Source organism: Oncorhynchus clarkii, chromosome 18 (assembly GCF_045791955.1).
Source record: "Oncorhynchus clarkii lewisi isolate Uvic-CL-2024 chromosome 18, UVic_Ocla_1.0, whole genome shotgun sequence".
Lineage (NCBI taxonomy): Eukaryota > Metazoa > Chordata > Actinopteri > Salmoniformes > Salmonidae > Oncorhynchus > Oncorhynchus clarkii.
This window is the reverse complement of record NC_092164.1, coordinates 11,351-24,348: the sequence shown is the minus strand read 5'-3', so window position 1 is coordinate 24,348 and position 12,998 is coordinate 11,351. Positions and strand designations below refer to the sequence as shown.

At 45.9% G+C, this 12,998-nt stretch overlaps 1 protein-coding gene across 1 annotated transcript in view; it reads right to left on the bottom strand.

Moving 5' to 3' along the window:
* Positions 1-11,546, bottom strand: part of LOC139373907 (arf-GAP with GTPase, ANK repeat and PH domain-containing protein 1-like) — a 101,774-nt gene extending 90,228 nt beyond the window's left edge. Inside the window, exons 1-4 of the mRNA XM_071114999.1 lie at positions 11,525-11,546; positions 8,034-8,164; positions 5,661-5,816; positions 4,658-4,750 (exon numbers count right to left, since the gene is read on the bottom strand). Coding sequence (XP_070971100.1) covers positions 4,658-4,750; positions 5,661-5,816; positions 8,034-8,164; positions 11,525-11,546 — 402 coding nt within the window. The remainder of the gene's footprint in view (positions 1-4,657; positions 4,751-5,660; positions 5,817-8,033; positions 8,165-11,524) is intronic.
* Between the last annotated feature and the right edge of the window lie 1,452 nt (positions 11,547-12,998).

Here is a 12,998-nt window from a genome sequence, read left to right as displayed (position 1 = left end):
AACAGTAACATCTTGACTTGTCCAAGGGCTGCATTCCAGGACATTTTAGCAGAGGGAACAGTAACATCTTGACTTGTCCAAGGGCTGCATTCCAGGACATTTTAGCAGAGGGAACAGTAACATCTTGACTTGTCCAAGGGCTGCATTCCAGGACATTTTAGCAGAGGGAACAGTAACATCTTGACTTGTCCAAGGGCTGCATTCCAGGACATTTTAGCAGAGGGAACAGTAACATCTTGACTTGTCCAAGGGCTGCATTCCAGGACATTTTAGCAGAGGGAACAGTAACATCTTGACTTGTCCAAGGGCTGCATTCCAGGACATTTTAGCAGAGGGAACAGACATTTTAGCAGAGGGAACAGTAACATCTTGACTTGTCCAAGGGCTGCATTCCAGGACATTTTAGCAGAGGGAACAGTAACATCTTGACTTGTCCAAGGGCTGCATTCCAGGACATTTTAGCAGAGGGAACAGTAACATCTTGACTTGTCCAAGGGCTGCATTCCAGGACATTTTAGCAGAGGGAACAGTAACATCTTGACTTGTCCAAGGGCTGCATTCCAGGACATTTTAGCAGAGGGAACAGTAACATCTTGACTTGTCCAAGGGCTGCATTCCAGGACATTTTAGCAGAGGGAACAGTAACATCTTGACTTGTCCAAGGGCTGCATTCCAGGACATTTTAGCAGAGGGAACAGTAACATCTTGACTTGTCCAAGGGCTGCATTCCAGGACATTTTAGCAGAGGGAACAGTAACATCTTGACATTGTTTTCTTATATACATGTTAATACATTTATAGTTTAAAATGTCAATTCCTTCTAGTTGTATTGAGGCAACAAAACCCTCAACAGCGTTGAGGGACTGTTATATTATCCTAAAAGAAGAATAGTACCTACTGCCTGGCTACATGACAAGCAAGTGGTGTCTTTTCTCTTAAAGGAGATTTGGATCAAATAAAGCAATAGGCTACTTCTATGAAAATGTTATTTATCAGGAGGCCTAAATGAAAGGGAAACAGATTGTTATTTATCAGGAGGCCTAAATGAAAGGGAAACAGAATGTTATTTATCAGGAGGCCTAAATGAAAGGGAAACAGATTGTTATTTATCAGGAGGCCTAAATGAAAGGGATTGTTATTTATCAGGAGGCCTAAATGAAAGGGAAACAGATTGTTATTTATCAGGAGGCCTAAATGAAAGGGAAACAGATTGTTATTTATCAGGAGGCCTAAATGAAAGGGAAACAGAATGTTATTTATCAGGAGGCCTAAATGAAAGGGAAACAGATTGTTATTTATCAGGAGGCCTAAATGAAAGGGAAACAGATTGTTATTTATCAGGAGGCCTAAATGAAAGGGAAACAGATTGTTATTTATCAGGAGGCCTAAATGAAAGGGAAACAGATTGTTATTTATCAGGAGGCCTAAATGAAAGGGAAACAGATTGTTATTTATCAGGAGGCCTAAATGAAAGGGAAACAGATTGTTATTTATCAGGAGGCCTAAATGAAAGGGAAACAGATTGTCACCTGTAACCCCAAACACCATTGGAATCAGCCAACACGAGCTCAACGCAGGCATACACTCCTATTGAATATGAATCCACCTGTATTAGGAGTAGACCTAAGCCATCTTATTGTACCCAGTTTATCAAGAGACTGACCATTCAAATACATGATTCATCACCTTTATGTTGTTGGGTAGTTAAATTGATCAAGTCTAATTGACTGTATGGTTGTATAATTGATTTGTTATTGCACACATGGTTGTCTCTGGGAACATTTCTCATCAAAATGCTCCAATGTCATCAGATTGGCTGAATAATCAGCCATCGGTGTCCTTGACCCCCAAAAATTGGTATCGGCGCTTAAAAACCCATATCTGTCGTTCTCTACTGTTTACCCTAATTATCTTCCATTTGTCAAGTCAAATGATCTCACACAAGTCACCCATATTTATAGCAAAGGGCCCTTTACCTGTAGTTTCTGAACATGTTACGGTCTGATGCCAAAACCCCACAGCGTTGCTGTTGACACCACTGATTCATAATAACATTCATCATCATCCTCCTCATCATCATCGCGTGTTTAATTGACCACCGATTATTACTGCACCTTTAAGGAGCCGCCGCGCGACTCTGCCAACCTAACAGAAGCAGACATCTGCCAAAGTGATTCAACTAAAGACTGTCCCCTTCCTCCCCTCTTCAACACACAGACAAGGAAGGACAACCAAAACGAGCCAGTCAGGGAACACGTCCTCTCAGTGAATGAGTTGTGTTGTTAGCCCTCTGAGGGAGAGCTGGCATGTATGGAGTCCTAGCAGACTGTGGAGCAGGTCTGAACGTGTTCTACAAGGTGAGGTGGTGTGTGGAGGGAGGAGTCAGACTCAGCAGCACTCATTAAAATGGAGTGTAAACGGAGTGCTAATGGGGAGGCAGGTAGCTAAGCTGCTGCCATCTCCACACACAGTCTAATTAGGGAACAGGTCTGCCTGCAGCCAACACAGAGGCAGGAGGGGAGATGGAGAGACACATACAGAGATACACATTCTCCAAGAGGAAAGACCACGGGGAATGATCAAATCAATTAACATCCAGCTCCAAACAGGGAAGCAGCAGTGGCCTGATGCCTCGGAGCGCTACCGGCTACGTGTTACTCTCCAACCTCGGTCTGTCTGGGGCTGGCAGCTGTCAGGTGGGCTGAGGGTGTGTGGTCGTGCCGGGCCTGGCTCACCATGTCTCATGTTGGGGAAACAATGGGCGACTCAACAGAGGACACAGCCGAACCCATACAATGATAGAGGGTTCTTTAAGACTGTTGGTCTACGTCATCTTTCTAAAACACTCATCCATCCACACACACACACACACACACACACACAGCTAACGCCACACCTCCCATCTGCCACCAGTGACATGTGTATATGGCCCTCTTCATTTGTACATCATTATCAGCCATTGACTTGACAGGAGTTATGCAAATTGAGTGGCTGGACCCAGGAGGATTCTACTTCTGCCAGACAGACAGAGACGACGTGTGAGTGAGAGAGAGGCTCTTCTACAGGGACAGGAGAACATACATACATATCTGGCACTGTATCGCAGCTCATCCAATCCATCTTCATCACATGAGAAATGTTTGACAAGTAGTTCAACATTAATCCTTATAGAAAGCACAACATCGTCATTGTCGTTTCCACGGAGATAAGCTCTCTCTCTCACACACACACACACACACACACACACACACACACACACACACACAGCTGTGTTCTGTTCTGCTGCTCAAAAACCATAATGAGTATGTGCCTGGGCTCTCTCCTCTGAGTCACCTCCAGTTCCACGTCCTCCCCCGTTTACCGCCACACCGCAGACTAAAACCACTGCTAACCATAGATAGGATGCATAGGTCAATTACATGAAGCTCTGCTGCTATACTGTCTACATATAGACAGGACTGAATGGCAGACTGGGTTATGTGACTAATAGACCATCCTGATTGACGAGAGGCTCCCATCAGTGTTCAGAGAGGAGCAACACTATCAGAGGCTATGATGTCCATGCTAACTGGACAGCTGGGGAATAACACAGGACCCCGTTGCTACTTCAAAGTGATATTTCCTTCCTGTGGGGAGTATGGGGATACATGTAAACATCTCGCAAGTAAACATCATGTCGTCCCTGATTGAGGGGACAAGACAATTTACTCTGCTCTCTGCTGTGCTGCCCCAGCGGGGGCCTCCTTGCGCAGCAGCACCACAGAGACACGGTCTCCCTCGACGAGCTGCGCGACACGGCCCCGGCACTAACAACTACCGCGGCGCTGCTAACAAATGCAGCGCATCGTTGAAAGGAGGCCCCTAATCAGAGATGCAATTTGTTCATTAGTGGATTACAAACGAGGCCTCCGTGCTGATATGAGAGGCCGTGATTAGCACACGCTAATTGGCTGATTTCCTTATACTCCAGTTGAAGCTGCTCACAGGAGATGCCCCCCCCCCCCCCCCCCCCCTCCGTGGTTCGCTCCATGCTTGTTTGCGACAAATTAAGGCCAACTCAAACAATCTCTCCACAATTACAGTGTGGGGAGGGGGGGGGGCTCTTGAGCACTCTGGTTTGATACCCCTCCCCTTCCTCTCCACCTCCCTCCCCACCCCCCTGCCGATGCCCCAATCAAAGCGCTCGGCTACACAGCCACACAGGAAAAGGCAGGGCTTTGAAAAGCACGTAGAGGAAGAGGGAAGTGGAGGACCATATGCCAGCCGGCAGACTGTACTTCATTAACCATCCTCAGCCTCTTCCCCCTCTCACCATCTCTCCCCTCTTTCTTTTTGGACAAGGAGAGAGGGATGGGGGCAGTGGGGGGGACAGAGGGGAGAGTGAAAGAAAGTGAGAGTGAAATCCCGTCCCGCTCCTTATACTAATGATCTCATTTCAATACCCAGGAGGACCCCCAACTCTAATTGATGTCAAGTGTGTGCTTTCGCTGTTAATCAAGGAGAAGGCATCAAACGGAGAGAGCCTGGCTGTGTCTGGGCTTCACGCTCTGATCACAGGCAGCCCTCGTTCTCCGGGAAATCAGCAATACGGCGCAGCCGGACCCTAATTATCCCCGTAGCAGCCGGCTGGCCAGGCGAGGGCCAGATCTGATCATACCTGCTTAATTGGAATAGCACGGCCGCTTCCAATGCTGTCCGCTCGGCCCTCCAGTCCTTTCTTGTCCCTGTCTGGCTCGCTGGCCTTCCGAGACTGTGGAGAAGGAGATAGGAGAACAAGTAGGGGTTACAGAGGCCCTGAGTTAGGCCCTCTAAAGTGTCTGAACGAGGAGCCTGAACTAAGGTCTGTTACAGACCTCTTCTAGTCTCCACATAACAGGCCTTGTCTAATGGCTGCTAGAGGTGACTGGGGTTATTATTGTGTCTATGAGTCAACTTGACCCAGTTGTTGACCTCTCTCTAAGTTGCTAAGGAACTGGGAAGTGGACATGATGCATGTGTCTGTACATTCTAGAAGGTGGTCACATACAACCTTCCCTGTGGCCCGTAGATTCTCACTAAGCCATTTACCATTTAAAAGTCCTTTAGATCATTTTGTATGTATTTAACATCCATCGTTTAAACATCTAATAATACATAGTCAACAGTGAAGAAGTAGATGTCCTGTGTGTGAGTGTGTGAGTGTGTGTATGTGTGAGTGTGTGTGTGTGTGTGTGTATCTGGGCTCACAGTGAAGAAGTAGATGTCCTGTGTGTGTGTGTGTATCTGGGCTCACAGTGAAGAAGTAGATGTCCTATGTGTGTGTGTGTGTGTGTGTGTGTGTGTGTATCTGGGCTCACAGTGAAGAAGTAGATGTCGTGTGTGTGTGTGTGTGTGTGTGTATCTGGGCTCACAGTGAATAAGTAGATGTCCTGTGTGTGTGTGTGTGTGTCTGGGCTCCCAGTGAAGAAGAAGAGGTCCTGTGTGTGTGTGTGTGTGTGTGTGTGTGTGTGTGTGTGTGTGTGTGTGTATCTGGGCTCACAGTGAAGAAGTAGATGTCCTGTGTGTGTGTGTGTGTGTCTGGGCTCCCAGTGAAGAAGAAGAGGTCCTGTGTGTGTGTGTGTGTGTGTGTGTGTGTGTGTGTGTGTGTGTGTGTGTGTGTGTGTGTGTGTATTTGGGCTCACAGTAAAGAGGTTGGAGCGGCGTTTGGACTGCTTGCGGACGGGCGTGGGGGTGTTGGTGGTCTGGGGGACGTCGATGCGTAGCTCCTTCTGACTGGTGCTGGGGGTGGAGGGGACTGACGAGGAGTAGTCACTCAGGCTGCCGCCATTACTGGTCTGCTACAGAGACACACACACTTCTATGTACTGTATTGGTAACACTAACTTAGTTCAGAAAGAATGAGTGTATTATGGATGAGAATAAACAGAGAGAAAGAGACAGAACAATATAAAAAAGTGTGATAGTGAGAAAGAGAGAAAGTTGAACATACAGCTGGTACAGCATCCCTCCTTCATAATAACAGACACTACACTAGTATACAGCATCCCTCCTTCATAATAACAGACACTACACTAGTATACAGCATCCCCCTTCATAATAACAGACACTACACTAGTATACAGCATCCCCCCTTCATGATAACAGACACTACACTAGTATACAGCATCCCCCCTTCATAATAACAGACACTACGCTAGTATACAGCATCTCCCTTCATAATAACAGACACTACACTAGTATACAGCATCCCCCTTCATAATAACAGACACTACACTAGTATACAGCATCCCCCCTTCATAATAACAGACACTACACTAGTATACAGCATCCCCCCTTCATAATAACAGACACTACACTAGTATACAGCATCCCCCCTTCATAATAGACACTACACTAGTATACAGCATCCTCCCTTCATAATAACAGACACTACACTAGTATACAGCATCCCCCTTCATAATAACAGACACTACACTAGTATACAGCATCCCCCCTTCATGATAACAGACACTACACTAGTATACAGCATCCCCCCTTCATAATAACAGACACTACGCTAGTATACAGCATCTCCCTTCATAATAACAGACACTACACTAGTATACAGCATCCCCCCTTCATAATAACAGACACTACACTAGTATACAGCATACAGCATCTCCCTTCATAATAACAGACACTACACTAGTATACAGCATCCCCCCTTCATAATAACAGACACTACGCTAGTATACAGCATCTCCCTTCATAATAACAGACACTACACTAGTATACAGCATCCCCCTTCATAATAACAGACACTACACTAGTATACAGCATCCCCTTCATAATAACAGACACTACACTAGTATACAGCATCTCCCTTCATAATAACAGACACTACACTAGTATACAGCATCCCCCCTTCATAATAACAGACACTACACTAGTATACAGCATCCTCCCTTCATAATAACAGACACTACACTAGTATACAGCATCCCCCTTCATAATAACAGACACTACACTAGTATACAGCATCCTCCCTTCATAATAACAGACACTACACTAGTATACAGCATCCTCCCTTCATAATAACAGACACTACACTAGTATACAGTATCTCCTCTTCATAATGACAGACACTACACTAGTATACTGCATCCCCCCTTCATAATAACAGACACTACACTAGTATACAGCTGGTACAGTATATCCTCTTCATAATAACATACACTAGATCTGTGTCACTCATAACCTCTACCATTCCTCCTAGATTCCTTAACACTCTACTGTACAACAAGAGCCCCAGCTTGGGAGAGGATTATGGGTAGCATTGAAGACACACTGAGGGCCATTCTGCATCAGGAAAGTACTGTTACTTTGTGAAAACAACCCTGATTCTCAGGGGATGAGCTGGGCTACGGAGACAAGCTGAATGATGCTGGCTTAATGACAAATCGATGGGGGACTGAGCGCTGTGGATCGAAAACACTACAGTGTGGTAAACGGTGTGTGTGTGTGTGGATCGAAGACACGACAGGGTGGTAAACGGTGTGTGTGCGTGTGTGTGTGTGTGGATCGAAGACACGACAGGGTGGTAAACGGTGTGTGTGTGTGTGGATCGAAGACACGACAGGGTGGTAAACGGTGTGTGTGTGTGTGTGGATCGAAGACACGACAAGGTGGTAAACGGTGTGTGTGTGTGAGGATCGAAGACACGACAGAGTGGTAAACGGTGTGTGTGTGTGTGTGTGTGTGGGTCGAAGACACAACAGAGTCGAAGACACGACAGAGTGGTAAACGGTGTGTGTGTGTGAGGATCGAAGACACGACAGAGTCGAAGACACGACAGAGTGGTAAACGGTGTGTGTGTGTGTGCATGGTAAAAGAGAGATGCAGCTGCTGCTGGGAGAAGCATCTTACAGCACACCGCTGACAGAGGAAGAGGGAGGAAGAACAAATATGGACAAGGGAATGTAGTCAAGAACCTCAATGTGGCCATTTTGTTTGTGTGTCAGTAAATTGTGTCTGTCGGTAAATGTATTTGTGTGTGTGTGTGTGTGTGTACCTACCTGGCTGATGTGTACTGCTGCTGCCACCTGTGCAGAACACACAGAGGAGTGGCTAGGGGAGTTGGGGAGGGACTTGCACGGACCAATGGACAGCTGCTGCTTCTTCCTGGTCGCCACGATCTTCTGGGCCACTGCAACAACACAACACAGCCATCATTCAGAGGGTCTCTTCTCCCAACGGAGACACATAGCAGGCTAGACAACCTAATAGAAAAAAGAGAGAGAATAAAAGAAAGAGAAATGGAAAGAGAAGAGAGAGAGAGCTAGACCAACTAATCGAAGGAAGAGATGGATACAAGAGAGAACGAGAGTGAGAAATGGAGAGAGAAGAAAGAGAGAGAACACTAGCTAATGGTTCAGACCAGAACAGTCCATTATTCCTCATAATGCTGACGCAGGCAGCTCCAGCAGCCCTGTCTGTGAATCTCCTATCTATCTGGTCCACAGCAGAGCCCCTGTCCGCCTTCCACACACACCCCTTACCTGCTAACAGCTCCAGTGATTATTTCACAATTATTATACAGGAGAGAGAGAGGAGAGAGAGCGGGCTATCAGTGTTATTGAAAAGGGCAATGCCAATCAATGGGTGCTCAGCTGCCTCCTATCGATCCCCAGGCCCAGCGCTCTGGCCCAATCAGGGAGGGATATTCAAACGTTCCGTCATCTCCGTGGTGATTGAGGCCATTGATCCGGCCCACCGGAGGGTAGGGGGAGGGGCCTCGTAGGAGTTCAGCTGTTCAAATATACATCTCTCAGACGGAGGGGAATGCTCCTTTTACAAACTCTAACAACTAGAAAATGCAACTTCATAGACTTCTATTCTCCAAGTTTAACTTTTTTATTGAGTGAGTTGAACTTTCTGGAAATGGGTACAAAGCTGCATGGCAGTACTAGTAAAGATCCCTCACAAATGACAAACATGTCTGTGAATATATCCTCCTTCCAAGGACTTATTAATGTTAAGAATCAAGAGACAAGTTATCAGAGATGATCCCATTGTGTCCATCTAGTTTGGGCAGGACAGGGTTAACAACACATCCCTCTTCCCTCAGTCTCAGATTCCATTATCCCCAGCCCCAATAAACAGGGCCGGGTTTCATTTGGTGTGAGATGAAACCATTGTTTTAATTGGGCCCATTAATGGCCTCTGTTTTAATGAGGAGCCAGTCATAAACATTTACCTTCAGGTGAGAGGGCCGTGCCAAGGGCAGGAGGAGAGACCTGCTCTCTGTGGTTAAACATTACAGTACAACTAGACCTGCTCTCTGTGGTTAAACACTACAGTAAAACTAGACCTGCTCTCTCTGTGGTTAAACATTACAGTACAACTAGACCTGCTCTCTGTGGTTAAACACTACAGTAAAACTAGACCTGCTCTCTCTGTGGTTAAACACTACAGTAAAACTAGACCTGCTCTCTCTGTGGTTAAACACTACAGTAAAACTAGACCTGCTCTCTCTCTGTGGTTAAACACTACAGTAAAACTAGACCTGCTCTCTCTGTGGTTAAACACTACAGTAAAACTAGTCCTGCTCTCTCTGTGGTTAAACACTACAGTAAAACTAGACCTGCTCTCTCTCTGTGGTTAAACACTACAGTAAAACTAGACCTGCTCTCTCTGTGGTTAAACACTACAGTAAAACTAGTCCTGCTCTCTCTGTGGTTAAACACTACAGTACAACTAGTCCTGCTCTCTCTGTGGTTAAACACTACAGTACAACTAGACCTGCTCTCTCTGTGGTTAAACACTACAGTAAAACTAGACCTGCTCTCTCTGTGGTTAAACACTACAGTAAAACTAGACCTGCTCTCTCTCTGTGGTTAAACACTACAGTAAAACTAGACCTGCTCTCTCTGTGGTTAAACACTACAGTAAAACTAGTCCTGCTCTCTCTGTGGTTAAACACTACAGTACAACTAGTCCTGCTCTCTCTGTGGTTAAACACTACAGTACAACTAGACCTGCTCTCTCTGTGGTTAAACACTACAGTAAAACTAGACCTGCTCTCTGTGGTTAAACACTACAGTAAAACTAGACTTGCTCTCTGTGGTTAGACACTACAGTACAACTAGACCTGCTCTCTGTGGTTAAACACTACAGTACAACTAGACCTGCTCTCTCTGTGGTTAACACTACAGTAAAACTAGACCTGCTCTCTCTGTGGTTAACACTACAGTAAAACTAGACCTGCTCTCTGTGGTTAAACACTACAGTAAAACTAGACCTGCTCTCTCTGTGGTTAGACACTACAGTAAAACTAGACCTGCTCTCTCTGTGGTTAAACACTACAGTAAAACTAGACCTGCTCTCTGTGGTTAAACATTACAGTAAAACTAAACCTGCTCTCTCTGTGGTTAAACACTACAGTACAACTAGACCTGCTCTCTGTGGTTAAACACTACAGTAAAACTAGACCTGCTCTCTCTGTGGTTAAACACTACAGTAAAACTAGACCTGCTCTCTCTGTGGTTAAACACTACAGTAAAACTAGACCTGCTCTCTCTGTGGTTAAACATTACAGTACAACTAGACCTGCTCTCTGTGGTTAAACACTACAGTAAAACTAGACCTGCTCTCTCTGTGGTTAAACACTACAGTAAAACTAGACCTGCTCTCTCTGTGGTTAAACACTACAGTAAAACTAGACCTGCTCTCTCTCTGTGGTTAAACACTACAGTAAAACTAGACCTGCTCTCTCTGTGGTTAAACACTACAGTAAAACTAGTCCTGCTCTCTCTGTGGTTAAACACTACAGTACAACTAGTCCTGCTCTCTCTGTGGTTAAACACTACAGTATCAACTAGACCTGACCTGCTCTCTGTGGTTAAACACTACAGTAAAACTAGACCTGCTCTCTGTGGTTAAACACTACAGTAAAACTAGACTTGCTCTCTGTGGTTAGACACTACAGTAAAACTAGACCTGCTCTCTCTGTGGTTAAACACTACAGTAAAACTAGACCTGCTCTCTCTGTGGTTAAACACTACAGTAAAACTAGACCTGCTCTCTCTGTGGTTAAACATTACAGTACAACTAGACCTGCTCTCTCTGTGGTTAACACAACAGTAAACCTCTGCGGTAAAACTCAGTCCCCAGTTCAATCGCGTGAACCTGGTAGTCAAACACTGGTAAAATGCAGAGCCAATTGTTCAATCAAAACCGATAACCAGATATCTCGGCATATGCCCAAAATCTTCTTTCCATGCAGTAGAGATGGTTTGAATCCATATCACAATACTGAAACACAATGAATTACCCGACAACCCTGAACACAACCTGAAATAACTCCGTGGATAACAGCCAGCCATTGGACAACAGTGAAGTAGACTAGACGGAGCTGATCTGTAGAAGATATATGTGATACAGGTCCACACACACAGCCAGGCCTGGGCTGTATATTACTTTAAGTGTTAAGAACAGTTATGATAAGGCTGGGTTAAATATTTAAACTGCACGGCTAATACCATTTAACTTTAACCATCAATCTTACTTCTCCTCTGAGAGGCTGCCATTTATTCTAATGGAAACGTCTCCCCTCTGATCAGATTTATGGCAGACTGGAGGAGAGGAGGGCCCAGAGCTAACTGCTACAGACCAGGCAGACTGGAGGAGAGGAGAGCCCAGAGCTAACTGCTACAGACCAGGCAGACTGGGGGAGAGGAGAGCCCAGAGCTAACTGCTACAGACCAGGCAGACTGGAGGAGAGGAGGGCCCAGAGCTAACTGCTACAGACCAGGCAGACTGGAGGAGAGGAGAGCCCAGAGCTAACTGCTACAGACCAGGCAGACTGGAGGAGAGGAGAGCCCAGAGCTAACTGCTACAGACCAGGCAGACTGGGGGAGAGGAGAGCCCAGAGCTAACTGCTACAGACCAGGCAGACTGGAGGAGAGGAGGGCCCAGAGCTAACTGCTACAGACCAGGCAGACTGGAGGAGAGGAGAGCCCAGAGCTAACTGCTACAGACCAGGCAGACTGGAGGAGAGGAGAGCCCAGAGCTAACTGCTACAGACCAGACAGACTGGAGGAGAGGATAGCCCAGAGCTAACTGCTAGACCAGGCAGACTGGAGGAGAGGAGAGCCCAGAGCTAACTGCTACAGACCAGGCAGACTGGGGGAGAGGATAGTCCAGAGCTAACTGCTACAGATCAGGCAGACTGGGGGAGAGGAGAGCCCAGAGCTAACTGCTACAGATCAGGTAACTTAATGCATTTTAACACCAGTCAGTCAGCCAGGCATCATAAGTATGTTTATATAGTGTACACCAGGGGTTCACCATTATGATCAAATGATTTTAACGACACCACCACGTAAAAAACAGCCAATGTTTACTTTTTTCATTGGGGCTATGACAGTGTATTACAAACCAGCCTGACAGTCTATTACAAACCAGTCTGACAGTCTATTACAAACCAGCCTGACAGTCTATTACAAACCAGCCTGACAGTCTATTACAAACCAGCCTGACAGTCTATTACAAACCAGCCTGACAGTCTATTACAAACCAGCCTGACAGTCTATTACAAACCAGCCTGACAGTCTATTACAAACCAGTCTGACAGTCTATTACAAACCAGTCTGACAGTCTATTACAAACCAGCCTGACAGTCTATTACAAACCAGCCTGACAGTCTATTACAAACCAGTCTGACAGTCTATTACAAACCAGTCTGACAGTCTATTACAAACCAGCCTGACAGTCTATTACAAACCAGCCTGACAGTCTATTACAAACCAGCCTGACAGTCTATTACAAACCAGCCTGACAGTCTATTACAAACCAGCCTGACAGTCTATTACAAACCAGCCTGACAGTCTATTACAAACCAGTCTGACAGTCTATTACAAACCAGTCTGACAGTCTATTACAAACCAGTCTGACAGTCTATGAGAGCGCTAACAGGCTGAGGGGGAGAGAGAGCGCTAACAGGCTGAGGGGGGAGAGAGAGCGCTAACAGGCTGAGGGGG